The sequence below is a fragment of the Aspergillus aculeatus genome (assembly GCF_001890905.1).
Source record: "Aspergillus aculeatus ATCC 16872 unplaced genomic scaffold ASPACscaffold_9, whole genome shotgun sequence".
NCBI classification, from domain to species: Eukaryota; Fungi; Ascomycota; class Eurotiomycetes; order Eurotiales; family Aspergillaceae; genus Aspergillus; species Aspergillus aculeatus.
The window spans coordinates 1,529,869-1,554,581 of NW_017962984.1; the positions used below are offsets into that span (position 1 = coordinate 1,529,869).

At 49.8% G+C, this 24,713-nt stretch overlaps 6 protein-coding genes across 6 annotated transcripts; 3 read left to right on the forward strand and 3 right to left on the reverse strand.

Moving 5' to 3' along the window:
* The first annotated feature begins 1,220 nt into the window (after positions 1-1,220).
* farB1 (putative C6 transcription factor (Ctf1B)) lies at positions 1,221-4,287 on the forward strand. The gene is made up of 3 exons (XM_020205406.1): positions 1,221-1,500; positions 1,589-1,779; positions 1,859-4,287. Exons 1-3 carry the CDS (start codon positions 1,250-1,252, stop codon positions 4,045-4,047), a joined length of 2,631 nt encoding a protein of 876 aa, XP_020055879.1. The 5' UTR covers positions 1,221-1,249; the 3' UTR covers positions 4,048-4,287.
* Positions 4,288-5,748: 1,461 nt separating this feature from the next.
* ASPACDRAFT_79435 (unc-93 family MFS transporter) lies at positions 5,749-7,950 on the reverse strand. Its single transcript, XM_020205407.1, has 4 exons — positions 7,126-7,950; positions 6,464-7,071; positions 6,261-6,356; positions 5,749-6,198 (listed from the first exon to the last, which is right to left on the reverse strand). Exons 1-4 carry the CDS (start codon positions 7,717-7,719, stop codon positions 5,964-5,966), a joined length of 1,533 nt encoding a protein of 510 aa, XP_020055880.1. The 5' UTR covers positions 7,720-7,950; the 3' UTR covers positions 5,749-5,963.
* A 2,695-nt stretch (positions 7,951-10,645) lies between these two features.
* On the reverse strand, positions 10,646-12,349 carry ASPACDRAFT_44205 (GMC family oxidoreductase; the record flags this gene model as incomplete). The annotated part of the gene is made up of 2 exons (XM_020201384.1): positions 10,646-12,027; positions 12,103-12,349. 2 exons carry the CDS (start codon positions 12,347-12,349, stop codon positions 10,646-10,648), a joined length of 1,629 nt encoding a protein of 542 aa, XP_020055881.1.
* A 1,338-nt stretch (positions 12,350-13,687) lies between these two features.
* Positions 13,688-15,631, forward strand: ASPACDRAFT_121066 (uncharacterized protein). Its single transcript, XM_020196400.1, has 2 exons — positions 13,688-14,399; positions 14,500-15,631. Exons 1-2 carry the CDS (start codon positions 13,915-13,917, stop codon positions 15,512-15,514), a joined length of 1,500 nt encoding a protein of 499 aa, XP_020055882.1. The 5' UTR covers positions 13,688-13,914; the 3' UTR covers positions 15,515-15,631.
* Positions 15,632-15,712: 81 nt separating this feature from the next.
* On the reverse strand, positions 15,713-17,869 carry ASPACDRAFT_121067 (putative glucosamine-6-phosphate deaminase). Its single transcript, XM_020196401.1, has 4 exons — positions 17,432-17,869; positions 17,314-17,375; positions 17,057-17,205; positions 15,713-17,002 (listed from the first exon to the last, which is right to left on the reverse strand). Coding segments are annotated over exons 1-4 (1,077 nt in total). The 5' UTR covers positions 17,434-17,869; the 3' UTR covers positions 15,713-16,138.
* Positions 17,870-19,796: 1,927 nt separating this feature from the next.
* Positions 19,797-22,970, forward strand: ASPACDRAFT_79442 (putative beta-N-acetylglucosaminidase). The gene is made up of 3 exons (XM_020205408.1): positions 19,797-20,044; positions 20,158-22,670; positions 22,736-22,970. Exons 1-3 carry the CDS (start codon positions 19,948-19,950, stop codon positions 22,847-22,849), a joined length of 2,724 nt encoding a protein of 907 aa, XP_020055884.1. The 5' UTR covers positions 19,797-19,947; the 3' UTR covers positions 22,850-22,970.
* Positions 22,971-24,713: the final 1,743 nt, after the last annotated feature.

Genomic DNA, 24,713 nt, shown 5'->3' on the forward strand with positions numbered 1-24,713 from the left:
CTCGTACAGTAAGCAGCGGCAATGACTGGCTCGTAATCAACAGAACTTCCCCACCGAACGTGGCCCGCTTTCTTCCTCGAGTCACCCGGTTTGTACTAGTCTACTTTATCTAACGCCCACTTTTTCGCCTTTTTTGTTGCGCCTATTTTTCTGGCCAGCGTGACTACTATGGAGTATGTTAGGTATGAATGTAGGCTAGACTAGAATGGACGACGAGAGTATGCACTCCGTACAGTCAGTGTTATTCGATAAAATAAGAACAAGAAGAAGAAAATTCTAAGATCACTAACTAATAACGATAATGATGAATCTCGCGACCCAGGAAATTAGTTTGGGTAGTTTGGTTATTAGTTTACTGTGTAGTCACGAGTGGTAAGTTAGTTAGTTATGATTTATTACCATTCCATGTGCCGCCTTTCCTTCCTCTGCCATTTTTGGGCGGTATTGTTCCCACGGTTCTGGTCTGGGGGAGGCAAACTATTCTACAGAGTACTAACGAGTAGTTAGTCGAATACTAACTGCATTAGTAACTACAACTAAAGTGGATCTGGGGCTGGTCCTGTCCCTTCCCCTCCCCATGCCTAACTAACTTCTACGAGTACGTACGAGTACATGTAACTACTTTACTAACTGATTAACTGGTGGATATGTCATTTTGGGGGGTGAGCGTTTTTTTTCCCCCGAATTTATTATGAAAATCCCTACTTAGTACTTAAACATTCTCCTCCCCGACCCCCGCGTCGTGTGTCGACTTACCGTCTGCTTGGACGAGAAGATTGAAGCCTGGTCCGGTGATCTCCTGCCTCTATTTCCCCGGAATTTAAACTCCAGGGAAAGGAAGAACCGATTACAAAAGAGAGAGAGAGAGAGAGAGAGAGAGAGAAATAAAAAGAAAGAAAGAAAAAGAAGAACACAGCAAAAGCAAAAGACATCTCGACTCACGTAACCTCTTTTTCTTATTCATCACCTTTGGGAATACCTGCTTGCATATATCACGGTTCTAGAGGGGAACGAAAACCAAAAGCGCGCAATCCACAGAAAGATTTACATCTCCACTCTTCCGTCACTGTCTCGTTCTGATCACCAATTCTATAACTTCTCTGTTACTACCCCTTTCACACTTCTTCTTGGCTCCGCTCTCCTTCGAGTATCTTCGATTCTTCAACATATTAATTATTTTGTCCACCCACAACCGTTCATCTACCATCGTATGGACTGAACCCATCCTAGTCCGTGCTGCTTCATAACAATGACCAATTCCGCCGCATCACCGTCATCGGCATCCAATACTCCCATGGAGACCGATCCCAAAAGCAAGCGCAAGGCCTCTACCGCCGGTCTGCCGGCCAACTCCCGTCCCGTGAAACGGCGGGCGTCCAAGGCCTGCTGCTGTTGTCGGGCTCGTAAGGTGCGCTGTGATGTGGTCGAGAATGGATCACCATGCACCAATTGTCGCCTGGATCAAGTAGAGTGCATTGTCACTGAGAGCAAGAGGAGAAAGTTCGTCCATGTCGAATCTGTCTCCCATTTGATTTCCACTCCACAGATCTCTGGCTAACCTCGAACGCGCCGTGTTGCCACTATACAGGAAATCACGTGTGGAAGGTGACAATGGCAGCTCACAGCTGCACTCGCACTCTCCTTCTGAGGGCGCTGAGGATGCTTCCAACCTCTTCCGCAGACTGAGCGAATCCCAGGGGCTATCCGATGTCGCTCCTGCGTCTCCGTCCCAAGGTTCACTGGATCTAGACCAAGGACAGCACATCCCTCATCTTTTGTGTGCGTATTGATCCTCCAGTCGCTTCCACTTGGATATCAACTTGCGCCTAGCATTGTCTAATCCATAATCGTGTTTTAGATCAGAGTCAAGTCAACCGGGCTGGCTCGGGAGATCGCTTTCGACGAAGAGTGGCCCCCAATCCGGCTGTTCCGGCAACTCTACCATTGCACCATGTCACGTCACAGATTCAGCAAATGCTGGACCCCTCTTTTGCGAGTACAAGAACGGGCGGAGTCGCTTTACCTGATTACATTCGTGGTCTACCACCTCGTCTTCAAAAGGAAGACATTGAGTACCTATATCAGAAGGGGGCGTTGACCGTTCCCGACGTGGGTTTGCGCAACGAGCTGCTCAAAAGTTATATACATTACGTCCATACTTACATGCCCCTTCTTGACCTGGAAGATTTCCTGCAGACCATTGTTCAGAATGACGGCATCCGTCGAATGAGTCTATTGCTCTTTCAGGCCGTGATGTTTGCGGGCACAGCGTTCATCGGCCTGAAGCACCTTCATGCAGCAGGCTATCCTTCCCGAAAAGCGGCGCGCAAGGCTTTTTTCCAGCGAGCAAGGCTTCTTTACGATTTCGACTACGAAGTTGACCGGATCTCACTGGTTCAATCACTGCTCCTGATGACATATTGGTATGAGACACCAGATGATCAGAAGGATACCTGGCATTGGATGGGTGTAAGCCTGTCTCTCGCACACACGATTGGCCTACACCGGGATCCGGGTAACTCCCGCATGGATGTTCGGCGCCAACGAATGTGGAAACGGATCTGGTGGAGCACATATACACGCGATCGCCTGATCGCACTAGGGATGAGACGGCCCATGCGTGTAAAAGACGACGACTGTGACGTTCCCATGTTAACCCTTGATGATTTTGAGTTCCAACCGTTTTCCTCTGAAATCGTGAGCATGGTGGGCAACTCGGAAATCCTACAGAACCCGAAACACCAGCGGGAGCTAGCCCTCATGTTTATTGAAAAGGCAAAGCTCTGCTTGTGTGTCAGTCATGTATTATCTGCGCAGTATTCGGTCTTGAGCCATAAGTTTGGCGGGACAATGGAGACTACGATGATGCTGGTACCCAAAAAGTCGGCAGCAGAAACGTTTGAGGTTCGCCGATGTGACCAGGAATTGGAAGACTGGCTGGCCCACCTTCCCACCGAAATTCAATATGCCCCTGCCGCACCCGCCAAACTTGGCGAGGCCCAAGAGGTGCTTCATTCCCATCGCGCGTTACTGAAAATGGTCTATTTGACCACATCTAGCGCCCTGCACCGCCCGCAGGTTCTCCCTGCGATCCCGTTCCCATCCACGGATGCTGAATTGCAGGAAATATCAAGGAACAAGGTCAGACATGCTGCCATCGAGATCACGAACATCGCCCAGGATCTACATAGTCTTGATTTGACGCGATATTTCCCTACCACCGGCGTCACGGTTCTACTTCCCGCGGTCATAATTCATCTTCTCGATATCAAGTCTAGCGATCCCACTATCCGGATGACCAGCCTTCAACGATTCTATCAATGTATGCGGATCCTGCAGCGTCTAAGAGAGATCTATGCGTCTGCCGATTTCGCGACATCGTTCTTGGAGGCTGCGATCCGAAAGGCCGGGATCCAGCTTACAGTGGCGCCACAGGATGTGCACTCACGGTCAGGCAATACGCTTGGCGCGACTACTCGGGTCAATGCCTTGACTCCACCCCCAGACTCTTTGGCACAGAAGATTCCCGACCTTACATATCCGAAGTCTGACACAACCGGGCTTGTCGAACAAGTGGCTGCAGAAAGCGGGCCAGCCTTTGCCTCTACCCCGCCGCCTTCCGACGGCAGCGAGAATGGCAGCACAAGCAACATAAACCCAAGTTATCATCATCAGGACGCATTCAGCATCCCCAATCTGGATTCCGAATTAAGTTTGAGCCAACTGATGGACTTGGCGAATGATGCCGAGGTCACTCAAAATGATTTCGATGCTCTCATCAATTTTGACGACACCGGAGCCGATTTCCTGGGTGTCGACGATAGCATCAATACCACCGGACTCACTAGCGGTAAAGGCTTTAGTTTGGGGCTAAGTGCCCTGGACAACTTACCCGACATGGCTACATTCAATTCGACAGGGAAGGGTCTTAACCTTCCGGGTCTAGAAGATGAGCAAATCTCTGACGAGCGCGCCTCTGGGGTGGGGCATGCTGGGATGAATACAATCTCATCCGACCTCGATGCCGAACTCGGATTGAATCTTTAAGCATGGCCTGTGATGCTATTCACCGCTTCTCGAGTGCAATTTTACCTGTGTTTCTCTTTCCCCTCCCCCTCCCGCGTCCCCCTAAAGTACGTGTATTTACTGATTGGGATGCTGGCCTGCTGTGCCCAACAGCGCACATACATCGAACACCCTTTTTTTTTTGCAGCCTAGAATACAGGCAGGGTTGTAGGCTTTTTTACCTTTTCAGGGCTGCGTGAACTCTTCTTGCGGGATCCGGTTAATGACTCTTTCCATGTTCGTTCTTGAGACGGAGTTGGCATTTGTGCCTGCCGTCATAATATGTATATAACCTGCACAAGCAGCCGCAGGACATCTGATGAATATAAACGTGTACATGATACTGGCAGGTGCATATGAACTATAATATTGGTTTGAGAGCGTTCCCAACTCCAGACCCGCCCCGGCAGATGAGTAGTCTAGTTGACCGCTCTGCCCCGCCCGATGGAGCGATCTATTGTAGACCTGCGGATCCACCATGGGCCTTTGCGGATTTCCAGTCTAGCGGTCAATGTACCATTCCTGGTATTGTCTGTGCGTCTAGACCATTGCTCTATTCATCATTGCACACCAGCAACCCCTTCGGTTCCTTTCTATCAGTCAAGTCAAGACGTTTGGCCCTGCCACACACGCGACCTGGAGGTGCTGTGACTTTTGCAGTTACACCCGAGCATCAACCCCATCAGTGAATAAACTAATGTAGCTCGGCAAACTGCTGCCTGCTGCCTGCCACAATTCCTAGTTTGAGCAACATTGCTAAGTAATATGCGAGTCAACCTCCCTTTACTGAGGCTGGAATGATTGGGATGTGTATTGACCGCATACTACGACCCAAGGTACCTACACAGCAAATTCTTTGGGGTCGAATGTAGATTAGATAACAGTATATATATACATACAAAGAAATGGATGTTTATATGTGTGCGCAAGACACCACCTGATGCAGGCACCGGCTGTCACTGTGGGTACTGTCCAGCCCCTTCAGAGATCACACATGCAGACGTAGTAGGTTGTATGGCCTGGAAAAGGGGCTGGTACGCACGCACATAATATATATCTCCACAGGACGGCTGCGGGTGTACAGTATAGTACAGACATGAGAATCGGCGTACAGTCCCCGGGTCAACTATATGTTAGTGTGTGGTCAAAGTCATAGATGGACCGATTGCCTGTGCATCTACCGATCTTCTTTGTTTTCCGGCCGGTGCAAGTTTTGTTGGTATCGCGGGTAAAAGGTAGCTAACTCTTGGGCATTCGAAACACCCACGATGCTTTCCTGATGGCAGCTAGGTGAAAAAGAAAAAAAAGAAAAAAAAAAAACCAGGGGCATGTGGTCCACTTCCTTACGAAGGCCACGGAGGCTTTGCTTGTATTTCTTGGCCTCTGCTTTTGAATGCAGCTTGCTGTTTTTGTTCTACTTTTTTTTTTTCTCTTTTTGCGTTTAGGGCCCCGCATGAGATAACCACCGAGGCCTCTTATCTTTATCTTTATCTTGAGTGCAAATATGACAAGATCAGAGGGAGAGCTGCACTACAAGAAGAAATATGGAACCGCCCGGTGACCTATACATTATCTCAGAGTATGGAACTCCGACATGAAAAGATTAGACACTAAAAGTATAGTTGGTCAGACGAGGTAGTTAATTGAGCAAGCGGAAATTGAATGGCTAGGGTAACGGTGGAGGAAATATGTCATTAAGGGCTCCTACCCCTGGTATCAGCAAAATAATTACGAGATATGAAGATTAAAAGAGATTAAAAGATGGAAACAAGAATATGCGTCAAGGGGTCGGAAGCACCAGTAACTAGGGCCAGACCAGTTCATCATCGCAGCATCGCGTCATCTAACCAGATTGCCGTCCCTTCATGGGACACGCATTTCTAGTCAAGGAGAAAGAGTTAACTGAGAGAGACGCGCTTTTCATCCTTCTTATCAATGGACTGTTGCTCCTCTAAAGGCACAGCTACCCCCACTTCTTGAGCGGTCTCGTCCGAGAAGCGCAGATCAGCCTCCATGTCCGCGTGCTCCTTGATCTTGAGGAATACTACAGGGGAAGCAATCACAATACTGCCAGCAAGGAGGCCCCAGCAGGTAGCGAATTCCGTCATGAAGGGAGTATTCTCCGCATCCAACCTGTGGATCAAGCCAGTTAGTGACTGATATGAGTAAGGGAATGCATGAGGATGGAGACCTACCGCCACATGCCTGCTGCACCAGCGGACTGGATGCCCTTGTAGAATCCAGCAAAGTTGGCCAGCTTGCGGCCGTTGTTCGTCAGAGAACCCATGAACCTACAATTCACCTAGTTAGTCCAGTTCTTGCCATCCCGAATTCAATTGACGTCCCAAGATTAAGTGACGAAGGGCGGGAGGTTTTTGGAGCAAGGGGCCAAACTGACCAGTATGCGCAAGTCTGGAAAGCCGCATCATAGAACCCGTAGAACATGTACAGAAACATTGGACCCACAAAGCCGTGACTGGTCCAGTCGGTATCCGCTTTGACTGTTTCGCGAGTGTAGGTCTTCTGAAACGCATAACCTCCACCCCAGACACCCATGGTGAGAACCAGCAAAAGGAAAAGATTCAGCCTGGCTCGGGTGGGCCGAGAGAGAAACTTCAAGTCCAGTAATTGCCCGAAGACGAACGCTCCGAGCATCTGCATCAGCCAGTACAGCAGATTGTTGAGGGCTCGTGTACGGATGGTAAAGTATGCACCATTGACACTGTTGAACTGGTACGCCGTAAACCAGTTACTTGTCAAAAACATCGGGAAGAGGAGGAGAATATAGTAGTCGGTGCGAAGAGTATCATAGAGACCCATAAACTCGGATTTCCAGGTAGGGTTCTTCATGACTATAACATGCGAGCCATCTTTGCGCTTGACATACTTTGAATCCGCTAGGCCCCAGGCCAGGACGAAACCCAAGGCCATGAGTACCATGAATGCAATGTAAGTCCCATCGTTTACTTGACCAGCCACTGAGTGCAGGTTTTGACCCAAAGGCACCTACAATGCAGAAGCGTCAGTTATGGATGGGAAGTAAAGGTCAAGGATACATACCAAGCTGCCGATGACGCCGCCAAGATTAAAGATCACCCAGAAAATGGCGATGAATTTACCCTTCTCCTTTTCGTTCGGATAACTCATCATGACGGCACCCTGGGCGCACCACAGTAGCCCAGCGCAGGCGCCTAAAAGTGCACCAGCGAAGATCAGAAAGCCAGAGTTTTGGTTATGGTTGTAGGACAGTAGCGATGCGACATAGAGAAAATAACCAAAACCACCAATTGAGAGCGTCAAACGCAAACCAATGCGGTTCGCAACGGAGCCCGCGAAAAACCCAACAACCCCAAAGGTACTGTAAAGGGCGGTGTTGGCGTTGTTCACGTCCTTGAAACCTAGCTGGCCTCCACCTCCGAGGCCACTAACGGCATTGAACATTCCCGGGCAGAGAAAGCAGACAAAGGAGACCAGGAGAAGCTGCGCATCAGGCGAGGCAAAGTACGGCAGAGTCCATGGGCCAATCTTAAAAGATTTATACATCCAGGACTTGCCAGTGAGCGGGTGGACTTGGCCGGCCTCAGGGTCGATTGTGACAGCCTGCACCTCCTTTTCGGGCTGCTGGCTCTCCGGGCCAGTTGTTGAGGTAGCCATTGTTGTCTAATCCCCAAGGTCGAACAGCAAGATGCGTTTGAGACGATTTGAGGAGTGACTGGGGACTTTTCTGCCACTCGCTAAGTAAGAGCAAAGACACGATCAGCCGTCCAATCTTGCACGGTACAGTAGAACCAAAATTGGTAAAGTAAAGTGGAATAGCGACAAGTGATGTATGTGTCTAGATCTTAAGGATAATTGCGGGACTGAGATATGTGCCGGAGCAAGAAAATAGAATCCGCAGAAGACAACGGGGAAGGGATGGCGTAGTCGAAAAACTGGATGGGAAGACACACGAGGAGGAGGAGGAGGAGGAGGAGGAGGAGGAGGAGGAGGAGAGAACTATCCGACGAACGAAGTAAAGATACCAGACCACTGAAGTCAAGAAAGAGAGAGGTAGGCGGGAATTCAGTAACATAGAAATATGTAGGTTTCCGGGGACACACACACACAAGGCTAGCGACGGAAATAATTTTCAAACCAAGGCGTGACAAGGGATGAGATTGTTTCGGGGACGATCCGGGGTAAGCATGTAGGGGGCGGACACGAAAACAAATAGTCTCGGAAGGGAGAAAGGATTCGGATTGTGGTGTGATGGAACGTACTGTTATCGAATTGCCAGTAAGGATAGTAACAGAGAGGCGAAGTGGAGAGAGTGTGGGAAGGGAATCAGGAAATAAATATCTTGTTGAGTTGACGAAGATGAAGAGAAGGAGGCGGAGAAGAAAGAAGAAGAGGAGGAGGAGGAGGGGGCGGGAAGCAAGAGGCGAGAGGCGAGAGGTCAGGGAACTGTTGCTGATTATTGTTGTGGTTGTGGTTGTGGTTGATGTTGATGTTGATGCTGATGTTGATTGAGTTTGGTAAATGAAGGTGGTGGATACCACCCTAGGATAAGCGGAGAGGGAAAAAAAATACCAAGACTGAGATGCGACAACAAGATAACCTTTGAGCAAATGAATGGAGGATAACGAGACAGGGTAGATAATGAGTAACTACTCCACAGGTACTGTACCTAGACTAGTGGACTAGTAGTACTCAGTACCTTATCATCGGTACCTGTTTAGTTGTCTCTTCAGCCACGAATCAGAAGCGGCAGGGTTGCGAGTCGATCGCCGTCCACATGGGATGATCCACCCGACCGCAGACAGGCAGGTTGATAGACGAGGTGAGAAAGAGGTAATTACTATATGTAACTAGGAGGTGGGGGAGGGGGAAGGCCTGGGGAAGAAGAGTTGGCGCCTTGGAGGAAAGAAAAAAGAGTACATACAAGCAAATACAAACATTAGATAGTGATACGCGGCAGGATTTAAATAGTAAAAGTTACCTACCTGCTTACCTTACTTACCGGGCTAAGAACAGTGAATACTCAATCAAGTACATCAAAGATTGTCAATGATTCAACGATGATTCCAAGCAGACCTACGGACGGTAACGAGCTCCAGAACCACCAACTTGACTTGATGGTTGGTCCGGGGCGAGCGGGTTTATCTCCGCATGCACACAGTGCAGAGGTACTCAGTTAGGTCTGCGAGTGGTTTGTCGAGGAAAGGTACATGATCCGGATCCTGTGACTGATTACTTGATAAGTCAATGTCTGAATGAATGAATGATGGTGAGGGAACAGATAAACAACCCACCGTTGAATTTGCGACGGTGACATCGGGCAGCTGAAGCTTAGCCGAATGCGGGGGGCCCAGTCGGGTCCGCGGCTGCCACCGTTGCATTCTACCTTATCATCTGCGGAGCTTCAGGCCAGTTTCAGCGGCTCCTGGGGTAAGTCAGGTGTGTTGTCGTGTCTAGAAAGGTGGCCCTGTATTTATGTGCTTGGGGGCCAGGTGATTGAATGTGTGAATGTAGAATACTATACTAAACATATAGTAAGGGCAATAATAATATGCCGGCCCTAGTCGTCAGGCGACCGATAGAAGGTGCTCGATCTTACTCCGACAGTAAGTCGACTACTACTAGGTACGTTAGTCTTACTCTAAGTTGGTTTTTGTTGGAGGTTTCGTGACGATAACTAGTTACTTCGGCTAAGTCTGGACTCAGTACGGAGTGCGGAGTACTGTAACTTACGTAGATTGTAGGGTAGCTAGTGTACTCAAATAGTAACTAGCTAGTTTATTCCTAGCTTGTTCCGGTTGCAGAATATTAGTCATAGTAATTGTATGTAATATGAGTTACCGTACATGTTTTTGATACACCCAGGTATCGGAGACAGTACGTAATTGTAGTACTGACCTCCAGAGCCGTACTAGACATACTCGCCAGTGCCGCGGGCACAAGTCTCGAACGTTGACGGATGCTGACTTATGCCATCTAAGTTAGCTGGCAGTTTTCTGTCCGGCCAAAACTTATTAGCTGCAGAATGATCTCACACCCCAATCAAGGTATGTTGTTAAGGATGCTTGATGATGTCGTGGGAATGCCAACTTCATGCCTTTCCGGTTGCTTGACGAGGCACCTTGTTTCAATGACAACACACCCATACCAAGCATTGTCCATGACCTCAACAAAAAGTAGCCCTCATCGTCGGTATCGACAACATATTTATGACTCGTTGAAATCTATGTCTTTGGTTCTAAAGTCGGCGCGATGACTCGTCGATCTAATATACAGACAGGTGTTGGTACAATAAGTTGCGGCGCAGTCCTTTGATCCTGGAATCTAGAAAATCCTTCTCAGTTCCTTGCACGCATCCTCTCCGTGATTCATCATTCGTCAATCATAGATCAAGCAACTGGTAATGCCCAACGTATATAGCCGGCCTATCGCTAGTCTCGAGACCAGGAGCAAAAGAAGTTCACGCGTTGGGACCACGCATGATGCACTATCTCCAATGCCGATATCCTTCATTTGTGTTTGTGCCATTTCGTAGCAAGAATAGGATAAAGACGAGTGGGGAGCCCCCAATAGGAGTAGGCGTTCACAGACGAGGCTGCTCGCGTTTCCAGCCGGCCTCTTCCGCGATCAGTTCAGCCGCACGCTCACCGATGGCCAGCACGGTCAACATGGGGTTGATGGTAGGCATCTCTGGGAAGACACCCGCGTCCGCGATACGTACATTCTTGAGGCCCCGCACCTTCAATTGAGGGTTAACGACGGCCATAGGGTCACGGGCCAAGTTACCCATTTTGGTGGTTCCAGCCGGGTGGTACACAGTGTGCGCTACGCGACGGCCGTACTCTGAGAGTTCTTCGTCCGTCTGGACCTTGGGACCAGGAGCCACTTCGCGTTTAATCCACTCCTTGAAGGGCGACTGCTGAGCGATCTCGCGGGCCGCCTTGAAGCCAGCGACAATAGTGGCAGCATCGTAGCCCTCCGGGTCGGTGAAGTACCGGAAATCCAGGGCGGGCTTGACGCTGGGATCAGCAGAGGTCAAAAAGAGACGACCACGGGAGCGGGGGCGAGGGATGTTAGGGGTCATGCAGAACGCATCTACCGGTGTGTCATAGCCCAAACGAGTGGTGTTCAAGCAGAAAGGGATCTGATAGCAGTGCATCATGATATCGGCGGCGCGGCCATCAAAACCATGTGCATTGGGAAGCTCGCGACGTAGGAAAATCCCGGCATCAGAGTCCATGGTAGTCTGGTTGGGAGGCACAGGACGGTTGAGCTCCCAGATGATTATACTCTCGGGGTGATCCAGGAGATTCTCGCCGACACCAGGGATGTCCTTGACAACCTGGATGCCAAGAGAGCTCAGCTGCTCACGCGGACCCAGACCAGAGAGCAACATCAAGCGAGCAGTATCAACAGCCCCTGCGCAGAGAATCGTCTCCTTCTTAGCCCGCAGGGTGTGTTTAGTGCCAGACTGCAGCGTGACATCAACACCAGTGACAGTGTCACCCTCGACGTTGACACGTGACACCCAAGCATTAGTCAAGATGGTCAGATTCGGACGCTTCTCTTCACCACGGAGAATGGGGTGGATATAAGCGACACTGGCGCTGCTACGGCGGCCGTCGTCAGGGTTGTAAGAGACGGAGAAGAAGCCAACGCCCTCAGTCAATTCACCCTTGGAGCGAATTTCCTTGTTGAAATCGGAGATGATGGGGATGTTCATTGCGCTGGAGCAAGCCTGAACCCAGTCCTTGCACAGTTGATTACGGTGACGGCTGTGAACAGGCTGAACGGTGTTGCGCAAATTGTCAAGGACGCGGGTGAAGGTCTCGAAGGACCAGCCTGTGCAGCCGGCCTGTTCCCATCTCTTGCAATCGTATTCGAAAGGACGGAAAGAGATCAAGGTGTTGTGGCTGGAGCAACCACCCAGCACCTTAGCACGAGAGTGACGGATATGACTGTTGCCTGTATGAATCTTCAATGAGTATTGGGCCTAGATCTCTTTCTTTACTGGACCGGGGCCGGTCAATTTCTACATACCCATTGGTTGTTCAGTTGTACCGTAGTCATAGTCCAACTCGCCTCCCAACAGACTCAACCACTCACGCAGGTTGAGCACGCGGTCATCCATGAAATCACTGGGACCGCCCTCAATCACCAGGATGCGCTTGTTGGGCAAGTACTCGGCTAGACGGCTAGCAATGACACAGCCTGCTGTGCCACCTCCCACGATGATGTAGTCATAACTGTTGACATCGCCGGCGGGAAAGTCATTGGTGGTTGCCATGCTGAGCAAAATGAAATCAAATCCAATCCCAAAGCAGGAGATTAGGGTCGTGAGAAAGTACCAGGGATAACAAAAATGATGGCAGGGAGGAGACGGGGAGGGCGGGAAGGGGAAAAAGAGAGAGGACGGTGGGGAGGAGGGGGAGCAAATGTCTTTAAATTGAGTATTGGAGAGGGAGACGCGGCGAGTCTGTAGAGACCCCAAAACTATCATGCCATGTTTTCTACTCCCAGAACTTGCCAACAATTCCCTTCATTTCCACTCCATGTTCTCCCGCACACCTTTTTTCCCTCATCTTCTTTCTTCCTTTTTTTCCTTTCCCCTCCTTCCTTTGTTCTTTTTTTCCATAAATTTCTTGGACTGGGAGAAAATCTCCACCCCAGGATAAGGCACCGAGTCCGGATCATCCAATGATGATAGTCGTGTGGCGGAAAGTACGCCGCAGTGGGGCACTAGCTCAGCCTCGGCGGTGTGCCCATTGGAAAGTAGTCTGCTGTGCAGAGACGGTAGTTGTTTGAAAACAATACTAACTTATGTGCACCCCACACAGATTTTCACTGGCCAAGGAACTCCCTTTCTATTCTTACTAATCGACAAGTCTGAGTCGGCATCCCTCTCTCCCTCCGACTCGGGCATCTTACTGTCTTTGCATGGGTAGTAGTACTATATAGTGTAGACTGATAAGCTTCGGCTCCGACATCCCTCCCGTTCTCTATACATAGTATACCGCGCAGGACGGTCCATTAATGCATAAGTGCTTACCTATAGAATCCATTGGTCCTCAATTCCTCGTTGACCTTCCGCGGTCCGCCCATCTCCTACGACGTCAGTACTCCACATGAGACCCGACACTAGGCCGCGCCACGATCCCGCGAACGGGGCACTAGTCAATGGTAAACTCCATCGGAGATGTAGGGCCGAAGGCATTCCGGGATCGCATTGCCTGCTTAGGCCTTAGGGTTGGGTTACAGGCGGCAGCATAGGTATACCGGATTGAGCAAGAGAATAACATACCGGCATGCAAGTTGAGATGGATGCTACATAGTACAAGGAGCTTATCTTCTTCTCTTTCTGTTCACCTCATCATGGCTTGTAACCAGCTGTTCGATAAGGTTTTCTATCGCGTTCGCATGGGCTCCGTCCTCCGTAGCTGAAACGGCCGTTCCACACCAACTTACACTGCCGCCGGAGGATCGCTGCCGCTCGTATTATGTAAGCCTAGAAGCGCGGGTTGGCGGTGAAGCCTGCATATGCCAGTGGTGATCCTATTCGGGCTTAGTTCCACCGCCACTTGCGTCTGATCTTGCTCCGGGCTAGTTACCTAGAACTAATGATCCTCGGAGCAATCTTGCAACTTCATTCATGTACATTTACTTTTTACTTTTTCCGTACAACCCCAGATAGGATTTGTGGTCCTTTCTCTTCGGAAACAGTGCCGTACAATCAGACGGGCATCCTTATCTTCTTTCTCCTTCCCCTCCTCCACAGGCCTCCTCCTTTGCTTACACACCATTCTCCCTCTTCGCATCAATAGAGCAATAGGGCTCAAATTCTCTATCAGAGCCATGTCTTCCCTCGCTTTTTCTACTCGCGAATTATATTATGACGGCAAGACCCAGCCTGCCTCTTCAGGCAAAACCTTCCAATCTATCAATCCCTCAAACGCCAGTCCTTTGGCTGAGATCCAGGTTGCTTCACATTCCGATGTAGATGCAGCCATCGCTGCCGCCGACCGGGCCTTCCCCTCATGGTCTCAAACACCACCCGTTGCACGTGCCCGCATTCTCCAGAAAGCCGCCGCCCTGCTCCGCGAGCGCAACGACGATATCGCTCGTGTCGAAACTCTTGACTCGGGCAAGGCATATACCGAGACAAGCACTGTCGACGTTGTCACCGGAGCCGACGTACTCGAGTACTATGCGAATCTGGTTGGAGGTGGCGGGCTGAATGGAGAGACCACACAGTTGAGAGAAGATGCTTGGGTGTACACCAAAAAGTCTCCGTTGGGTGTTTGCGTGGGCATTGGAGCTTGGAACTACCCTATTCAAATGTTAGTCAGCCTTCCTCCTCGGCCCCTCAAGTTCATCCCCTCCTCTGCAATGTGGAAGATGCTTAATGGATGACAAGGATGGCTAAGAATCTATGTGCAGTGCGCTATGGAAATCCGCTCCCTGCCTGGCTGCGGGCAATACTATGGTTTACAAGCCAAGCGAATTCACGCCACTGCATGCACAAACCTTGGCCGAAATCTACACGGAAGCCGGTCTACCCGCCGGCGTATTCAATGTTGTCTACGGTGCCGGCGACGTTGGGGCGTACTTAACTGCTCATCCTACTATTGCGAAAGTTTCCTTCACAGGCCAAGTATCCACGGGCATGAAAGTGGCTGGATCCGCCGCTGGCAATATGAAATATGTCACCATGGAATTGGGCGGCAAGAGCCCCCTCATCATCTTGCCGGACGCGGAGCTCGAGAATGCCGTAGACGGGGCCATGATGGCAAACTTCTATAGTACCGGTCAGGTATGTACTAATGGTACTCGGGTGTTCGTCCCCGCTAGCATGAAGACCACGTTTGAGAGGCGCCTTCTGGAAAAGATGCAGTACATCCGTCCTGGGCCTTTGTTTGATGACTCAACCAACCTCGGTCCCTTGAGCTCGGCTTTACACCTCGAGAAGGTACTCTCGTACATCCGCCACGGTATTGAAACAGACAATGCTACTTTACTCTACGGCGGTTTGGGCAAGCCAAGTGTTCCGAAGGAGTTGGAATCAGGATTTTGGGTGCGCCCGACGGTCTTCACTAACTGCACAGATGACATGCGCATTGTTCAAGAGGAAATATTCGGCCCTGTGATGTCTATTCTATCCTACGAGACGGTGGAAGAGGCGGTCAGGCGAGCGAATACCACTGAGCTCGGCCTAGCTGCGGGTGTCTTTACCAAGGATCTCAATATGGCCCATCGTGTTATTGACCAGCTACAGGCGGGAATTACCTGGATCAATAGCTGGGGTGAGAGCCCTGCTGAGATGGCTGTTGGTGGCTGGAAGAAGAGCGGGGTCGGAGTTGAGAACGGACGCAAGGGTATTGAGGCATGGGTAAAGAATAAGAGCACCCTCGTTGATATGAATGGAGCGGTAGCCACTGTCTTCGCCAAGCTGTAATTGTGACATCTCAAAATTTGTATATATTGATTCCTAGAATGCACAGTGTATTACGTGCAAGCCATCTATGGGCTGCTAGTAAGTGAATGATTACTCTTCCACTCCAAGTGTCATTATAGCTAGTGTTTGGTCGGTCTAGTGCGCAAACTTCGTATAGTGCTGTTGGGATCAACTATTCGTCGACTCGAGCAAATTGGTCCGTATGGAGAGAAAGTAGTATTGTCCGAGGTCGCGCTCAGCACATCCCCTCGGCTAACAATCGTCAATCTATCACACTCTGTAACCTAAAGCTAGCCTTTTGAGTTTCAGCGCGATTCTTTTGCCGCCCAAGTTCAAATCACAACCGCTTGCAGGTGGCGCTGTTATGTGCTTCTTGTCTAATAAGTTAGAGCACAGTCAATCCCTCTCCCCGGCTAACTAATCTTCCATCTCAGCTCTTCTGCGAAGATGGCGTTTCCGAGGAGTTTCAAACTTGAGAAAATCATGCCAAAGTTAACTGAGTAATCAAGCCAAGCAAACAAGTCAATTCAGTCTTCCGCGGTCAGTTACATTTTCCTCTACCTTCAACGGCTCTTCTGTGAATAAGCCCCGATCCGAATTCTGTTATATCCTTAAGACATGCAATCAGTGTGAAAGAACCCTAGCTCCCATGCGGTCGAAAAACAAATCGCCCTTCAATGCTGAGTCCAGCCCGCCTATCGCCGAGTCAACCATTCGTGAGGACATACTGTCAGGTGTTAATTCATCGTCTTCCATGGAGCGACTTAATTCCGTATTGATTCTCAAATCCTTCGGGACCTTTTGTGGTGTAGTTTGGGGGGTAAGTTCCTGGTGAGTCTTGCCCAGCCCAACCGGGCCGGGAACGTACATCCGAGGGCGATAAGTAAGAGGTGGGCCTTGAGTGCGCGCGTCTGTACCGGCTTGTTCGATAGACTCAAAATAACGCACTGTTTTAACCTTCAGCTCCAGAGTCGCATCCCGATCGCAGACAATGAGTGGGTGTGGGTGCAACTGCAAGGCCGAGAGCGTCCACATGTGATTGACGCCCCCCTCAATGCCTTTCTCCACTGCGAGAGCCTTGTGAGCACCGGTAGCAACTATTACCACCTCCCGTGCCTCCATAATGGTCTGAATGCCAACTGTCAATGCATGCCGGGGTACCTGATCCACATCATTGTCGAAAAATCGCGAATTGGCTAATATCGTGTCATATGCCAAAGTTTTAACCCGCGTACGACTGCTCAATGACGAGCCTGGCTCGTTGAAGGCGATATGTCCATCGGGACCAACACCACCTAGGAAGAGTTCGATGCCGCCGTACCGAGCGATTCTGGCTTCGAAGGAAGCACACTCGACCGCGAGATCCGGAGCGTTACCGTCAAGAATGTTAACATTCTGGGGCGGGATGTCCACGTGGGAGAAAAAATGCTTATACATGAAGCTGTGGTATGATTCTGGATGATCCCGAGGCAATCCGACATACTCGTCCTGCCTCGGTCAACAAAGGCCATGCAACTTCGCGGAAGAGAGGAATATACGTACCATGTTGAAAGTCACGACATTCTTAAAGGATATTTCGCCCTTCCTGTGCCGGTTTACCAGAGTCTTGTAGATGATCTCCGGGCTACTTCCTGTTGGCAAGCCGAGTACAAATGGCTGGCTTTCAGTTGGTCGAAACTTCTGGATGCGGCCTGCCTGGAGATTAGATGAGATCCACGTAAGAGTACGAATCGCAGGCCACGGCCCAACACGATCAACTTTTCAGGCCTCAAACTGGGGCCGGGGGCTCATCTACATACTGATGATATAATCGGCAATGTATTCCGAAGCCTCCAGAGCAGTGTTGCGGATAATAACTCGCCTATTTCGAAGTAGAGTCAGTCTTGATCCACGTTTGGAGGACATGTAGCACCTTACATTGTGGAAAATATTCCGTTATGCGGGGAGACACTTGGCCAATGCCGGGAAAGGAAAATACCAATGGGTATGAGTGAGTCAAGCTTGCCAAATGTGAATCCAGCTAGCAGACAAGTAGAATCTGGTGTATAACACTGGAAGATGTATTGAAACAGAAGAGGATGGGAATGGAGGGCGAAACAGAAGCTGGGGGTAGCGATACTGGGTACAAATGTGTAGAGTTCTAGCTCCTGGCTGGGGAAGAGAATGAAAGGAATTGTAGCACTTTGTAAGTGCTTGAAGGAAGACAGAAGCGTGTCCACTAGCTTTCTGTCAAACCACGGCTCTGTAACAGTTTCAATTTATGGGGAATGAGAGGGGTGCGACAGAATGATGTTACTTCGATCTGGACGTTTTTGTAGGTGACGTCCATCGAAGCAATTCCGGCTCGGCTTTAAGGATGATGCCAGCCTACATATCTACTGATTTATCCTAATTACCATCTACTGTAGGTCCAGCAGTCATATGAAAGCATGTGCGCTAGAGACGTGGAGCTATTCATGACGCAGTGGCCATACCACGGAGAGATTACAGCTGCATGTGCCCCGATTGTCACAGGTGCTATAAAATAAGTATGTGAGGGAACGACGAGCGGTGCATAAGAAAGAAAGCCTTTGTTACAAATAGCATTGTCGGAAACTCTGGGCTGAGCATGATAGATACTGTTACAGACAAAGGTGGCATGGGAGCGAAGTTAGGTCCACCGGTGATCCACAATCGTCATCTATAGATAGTGAACTTTAGTTTGATGACTATGTTGGTTGCATGAAGTTGAAGAGACATGACTTGACCTTTGGATAAAAAGAAAGAAAAGAAAAGAAAATAGAAAAAGTATTAGCTAATCAATCGCCACGCTGTCAAGAGGCTGCGGTTGCATTCGGTCATCCATGATGGCAGCAGGCCAAACCTAAAAATTGAAAGAGATGGAAGTGTTTCATTCCACTGATCCATTCCAGCCATGCAACCCCTCGATGGCGGGAAGGAGGGAGATGAAGGAGCATGCGGGCTTGTTCGGTAACAGACAGTTTCGGTACTGCATCTGAAATGGACTGTAACAATAACAAGACTGTAAAGTACAGAGTATGCACTGTACTGTAGAACACAGTACAGTACAGTGGAATATATGCATCACGGAAGATAATACGGGGATACGTACATTACAGTACAGTAGTAGTTACTCATTACTTCACCCCGAGCTCATCTGATAGTCTGGCATCATGTGATCCTTGCCCGCAAGTGCCAAGCACGGCACTATTTGACTGGGGCTTTTGGTCACCCTACCTAGTACGTTCACTTACCGAATAAGTCACAGAATTACGAAGTTTTTCTCTCTTCTCTTTGCGAATTTTCGGGTCAAAGATCCAGTCATGGTGCCTCTCACTTATCTGATTTTGTGATGTCCCCCAACCAAGTGCTGCTGTTTCGACGCGGAGATCTGACTCTAATATAAACTATAGAGGTCATGTGCTAGGGTGACCAGACCCAGTTGTGGTGCCCTTCCCAGTTCTTAAAGAGTTTAACGCGCCTAACAGGAAGGCGGTGATCACCAGAGCTGGGGCAGGCCTTCCAGTTCCCAATGCAGTAAGGATACTCCACCATCTGGATATGATTGGTTGGGAGCTAGGCTACTCTAATTTGAATGGCGCACGGTTCGACCCTGCCACTCATCACGTGCAAGTTCTGCCGGCAATTGGGGAACTGGGCAACTGGGCATGCCCAGTTCAGCACAAGACCTCTAATGAACGACTGGGTAGATGAAATGCATGTGCGAATCAAATGAATGAATAAATGAATAAATGATTCCCAACCATTGGTCTCTCTAGCTATCAAATACCGGCTGACATCTTTACTGCTTGTTTCCTTGGTACTCACACGTGCACGCTTCATGTTTTTGTCATTCATGATTCCAACCATACTCTACCACTCCTACGGTACCCTTGCGATACACCCCTGGCTTTGTCCAATTAGCGAAGCCAGCCAGCCAGCCAGCCAGCCAGCCAGCCTAGGGCTCTGCCTGGGGAATCCGGAGCTTGTCTAAACTGCCGTTTCTGGCACTATCGCCCCACCCCTTTTCCAAAGCTTCCGTTGACGTCTGCAGCTCATCATTTGCTTCACTGCACACCCATCTTCGCCCCGGCATTATTGGTTTGGAATAGTTCTTCCACACCGGGCCCTCATGGCCCCCAAAGAGATGCTGCCGCCCGGCTGGGAGGATCTAGACAGGTAGGTTTTAACCTTGGTCTTGGCATATCCTGCCCCTCTCTAATGCCCCTCACCATTTTCTCTGATACTGCTGCTGCATTACTTTGACCCTTGGATTTGCCTTCCTGTCTCTCTATGTGTGTTTTCAGACGGGAGAATGCGCCTCCTATAGCAGAGTCACCTCGAGTCATTGAGTAGGTGGGTAAGCAGTTCACTGCTGACAGTTGCGTTAATCATAATGGCGCTTGGACAGGCAGATGGGGCAACTTTTCATGATGGGCTTCGATGGAACATCGGTCAGCCCTCAGATTCGCTCGCTCATCGAGAACTACCACCTCGGTTCGGTTCTGCTCTCTGCAAAAAACCTCAAATGTACTCATACACCCCATTCCCTTCACAAGGTCTTCATTGGGGCCTTCGTTGATGGCTTCTTTCCCTCGGCCGCCCAATTCCGTCTTTAGACATAGGCACTGATATACGTCTAGCTGCAGAAGATGCAACACGGTTGGTCCTTGAGCTGCAGACAATCGCTCGGGATGCTGGCCATCCGGTGCCTTTGCTAATCGCCCTGGACCAGGAAAATGGCGGAGTGAACAGCCTGTACGATGATATCTACATCCGGCAATACCCCAGTGCGATGGGTATCGCTGCGACAGGGTCCAAGAGCCTAGCCCATGAAGTTGCGATGGCGACGGCACAAGAGCTTAAAGCCGTAGGAGTCAACTGGATCTTGGGTCCTGTTCTCGACGTGCTTACCAATGTGCGCAACCAACCCTTAGGCGTCCGCACCACAGGAGACGACCCGCAAGAAGTATCACAATACGGCGTCGAATTCATGAAAGGCTATCAAAAGGCAGGCCTCGTGACATGCGGCAAGCATTTCCCCTCCTATGGTAACTTGGAGTTTCTCGGGTCTCAGACGGATGTACCAATCATTACTGAGTCCCTAGAGCAGCTTAGTCTGACCGCATTGGTACCATTTCGCAATGCAATCCTTCATGGTTTGGACTCGATGATGGTAGGGGGCGTTTCAATGTCATCGGCCGGAGTCAATGTGATGCACGCCTGTCTTAGTGAGCAAGTGGTTGATGATCTGCTTCGGAAAGACCTGCAGTTCAAAGGTGTGGTCGTTTCTGAGTGCCTAGAGATGGAGGCCCTGACCCACAATATCGGCGTCGGTGGAGGGACAGTGATGGCCAAAAATGCCGGGTGCGATATCATCCTTCTTTGTCGCTCATTCCAGGTTCAACAAGAGGCCATCAGTGGCTTGAAGCTAGGTGTGGAGAATGGTATAATCGGGCGCGGACGCATCGAGCAGTCGCTTCGCAGAGTGTTAAGCTTGAAAGCCAAATGCACATCTTGGGAGCAAGCCCTCAGCCCGCCTGGTCTTACTTTACTCACCCAAATGCAACCGTCCCACACGAGTCTCTCCACACGAGCATACAACAGTTCGATCTCAGTTGTCCGAGACAAGCAGAACTTACTACCCTTGACCAATATTCTCGAGCAAAACGAGGAGCTGCTCCTCTTGACACCATTGGTAAAGCCGCTACCCGCTTCGGCTGTATCGCGCTCCGTGAACGAGCATTTGAACGTATCTCTTGACCCGATCGCGTGGGATCGAACAGCATCTGTTTTAAGTGGCGAAAGTGTCTTCAAAGAGCTTGGGAGGTCCCTTTCCCGACATCGCAGTGGTCGTGTTTTGCATACATCCTATACGGCCAACGGTGTACGTCCGATTCACGAGGACCTCATTGATCGGGCTAGCGCGGTCATCGTCGTCACCGCCGACGCCAACCGGAACTTGTATCAACATGGGTTTACAAGGCACGTGTCTATGATCTGTAGATCTAAATACGCTCCATCAGGCGAACCTCGCGAGAAACCATTAATCGTGGTCGCAGCAAGCTCGCCCTATGACTTTGCAATGGACTTGTCCATTGGAACGTATCTTTGCACTTACGACTTCACTGAAGCGGCCTTGGAGGCCTTGGTCAAAGTACTTTACGGAGAGTTGACCGCCGTGGGGTCACTCCCGGGTTCTATAAGTCGCAGTCAAAAGCTTCACCAGGCGAGGCAACACTGGCTGGTAGAGAGCTGGAATGAGGATAGGGATGCGCATGCCTTAGACTCCCTACTGAATGCTGTCCGAGAGGATTGTGTGCAAGGACAACGTCCGGAGTTGCTAGGTGTAACATCTACCAGCTTTCTGCTCCGCAAAGAAGAGATAGACGAGGCACACTTTGTGGTTCGCAACAGCAGTACCCAGGCTTTATACGGATTCTGCTCCACGTATTACTTTCGATCCACGGGCACTGGCGTCATTGGGTCCTTGATCGTCCATCCCGCAAGACGGAAGCTATCTATAGGGAATTCTCTCCACAATCGTGCCATCCGAACTCTTCTGCACAGGAAGGGCATGAAACGGTTTCAGCTGGGCTCTCGCCTTCCGGGGATTTATCTGGGTATCCCATCAGCAAACCTGGTGGACCGCAAGAGGCTGCGCCAATGGTTTGCGAACTTGGGCTGGAATACGGCCCTTTCACGGCCTGTCTGTAGCGCGGTCCTGCGCAATTTGTCTTCTTGGACGCCAACGGACAGCTTGGTTCACGGCATTCAGCATGCGGATGTGGCCTATGATCTTGTTTATGGCTGGGACTATGCAGATTCGATTCTGGACCACATTAAAACGAACTCCAGGCAAGGGGTCCTAGATATCTACAAAGTGGCTTTGAGAGGATCCCCGCACTGTGGGATCATCCGGGCGACCCGCCCCGGTAATGGTGCTATTTTGGGCAGCGTAGTCGTCTACAATGGACGAGCAGCTTTAGCGGAGCACATGCCGGTTCTGAGATCGCTTCAAATTGCCGCCGGAGGTATCTCGTCTCCCGTCATATCTCCATCGGTCGGCGAGTACGCTACAGTCATGCAGGGCCTGATCTTACTAGGTATCAAGCAAATCCGCAAACAAGGTGCCGAAGCCGTGATAATGGACTGCGTGAGTCATTCTTTCCAAATGTGAAGCGGTCTGCAAAAGGGCGTTATTGACGATGTTCGCTACAGGTTGATGGTGACAGCAATCTTGACTGCCTTTCCGGCATGGGCTTCAGTGCCCTGCATAGCTTTGAAGAAATCAATTGCGATGCCGCGACATGGACCATGGCACCTTCCTCGTAGATAGTGCTTTCTGAGCAGCTTCAGCTTTAAATTCTGTGTGATAGTTCCCGAGGTCTGTATATAGTCTTCTCACCTTTGCATGATGGTCCACCTGCTGTAAATATCAGTCAATACATCGGACAAAGCAATTTTGAGTCGATTCGGGGGCCATAACCAGCTTCTAGAAGCTGGTTGTGTTTCTTTCTTTTTCTTTTTTTTTACCTTCTTTCTCTGTTTTCTTTTTGGGGGGAGAGGGAGGGGTTGATGTCATCATAGAGACAGAAGAGACGTGCAGCCGGCGATGCAAGCGTTCCGATCCAACGGGGGCATATCTGCATTCGACTAAGAGTCTGATAAACTGTTTTCGGATGCTGCCGCTCCAACATGTTGACTGGATTAGCGGCCTAGTCGCACAATGTTCGGCCAGTCATCTTTTGCGGACAGCATTATCTGTGAGACATGCAGCTAGCTCTAGGCCTGCTTTAGTCTTTGGAGCTGATGCTAAACTGGTAGGGCCAGTCTCTAAGTCTTCAATTAAGTTACTCGTATATTTTAAACACCCGAGTACAGTGATGGGTATATTCGCACAATATCTCCATGAGTACTTCAGTGATTTAAGATAAATCCAGACTCTTCCTGCACTGGCCACAACAAAGGACATGGTTGATTGAGCTTGGAGTGGTGGGTGGAGTTCCGGAAACAGCAAAGGACATCAAATCTGACCATGGATCACAGCCATTTCACAGGAGACTGGAACTGGAGAGTTGAGCACTGGAAGCAAGCTCTCACCAGTTGGCGGGCAGTTCCGGTTAGTTCGGCTCCACTAGGCAAGCTGAGCAACTGTAAACTTTATTTAAAAAAGGGATCCCCACTACTCGGGTACTGTACACTCTCAGCACCATCACCGTCTCCGGCCACCTAGACTACCTGCATTCGCATCCTTCTTCCTCAAGCTTGTTCCTTCTTCTTTCACCACTAACCGTTCTGCATTGTAGGTGCATGTACATGTACATGCGTATCTCTAAATTACCGCCCCTACTCAGGCACAACCGCGAAAAAATGAGGCTGAGGCGCTAAGAGAGGCTTACACAATGATAACTATAGTACTACTTAAAGTCCGTACTCAAGAATCTGTCCAACTCCTTGATTTGTCCATCCGTCTTCAGTATCTTTTCTTTCTTTTCAGTTTTCAGTTTTCAGTTTGTTATGTTGGATGAGTGCGTGGGTCACTACGGAGTACTGTACTTAGTATGTACTCATTCATATTGACTTACTCGTGCCCCGGGGCAGAGCGAGGGTCTGTCTATCTGAATATGGATTAGTCTTGTTTGTCTGTCCCACCCACCCACCTGCAGTCTACTGAGTACTGAGTACTGACTGACTGGAAGTTAACTAGAGCCAGTCTATCTACGAGGCAACGAGTGGTATGTTAATATAGTATCTATAGTAGCTATAGATAGTATCTACATACGACTGTACTTGTCAACTCAATTGAGTTGTGGAGTAATTAAGTTGGATTCATAACTAACTCCGTACTGTACTCTGTAAACCAAACTCTCTCCCTCTTTCCTCTTCGCTCCCCCCATAGCTCGATCCAGTCTCCGTGCGCCCCCTTCCCCTTCCCCCTTCCCCCCTCCCCCCTCCCCCGTCTCCGGTCCCGATGGCCCTTTTGATTTGCTTGGCTTCCTGGCTTCGGGGAAATCTGATCCACCCTGCTCTCGGAATCTGGAGTCTCTTGCTTGCTCGTGCTTGTCTCGTTCTTCTGGTCTCTTTCTCCCAGCTTGATACCTCCCTAATTTACTATTACAACAACAACCTCTACTACTACTACTACTACTACTACACTAAGTTAGTATAGTGCACTACCTATTCACCTCACCTATCC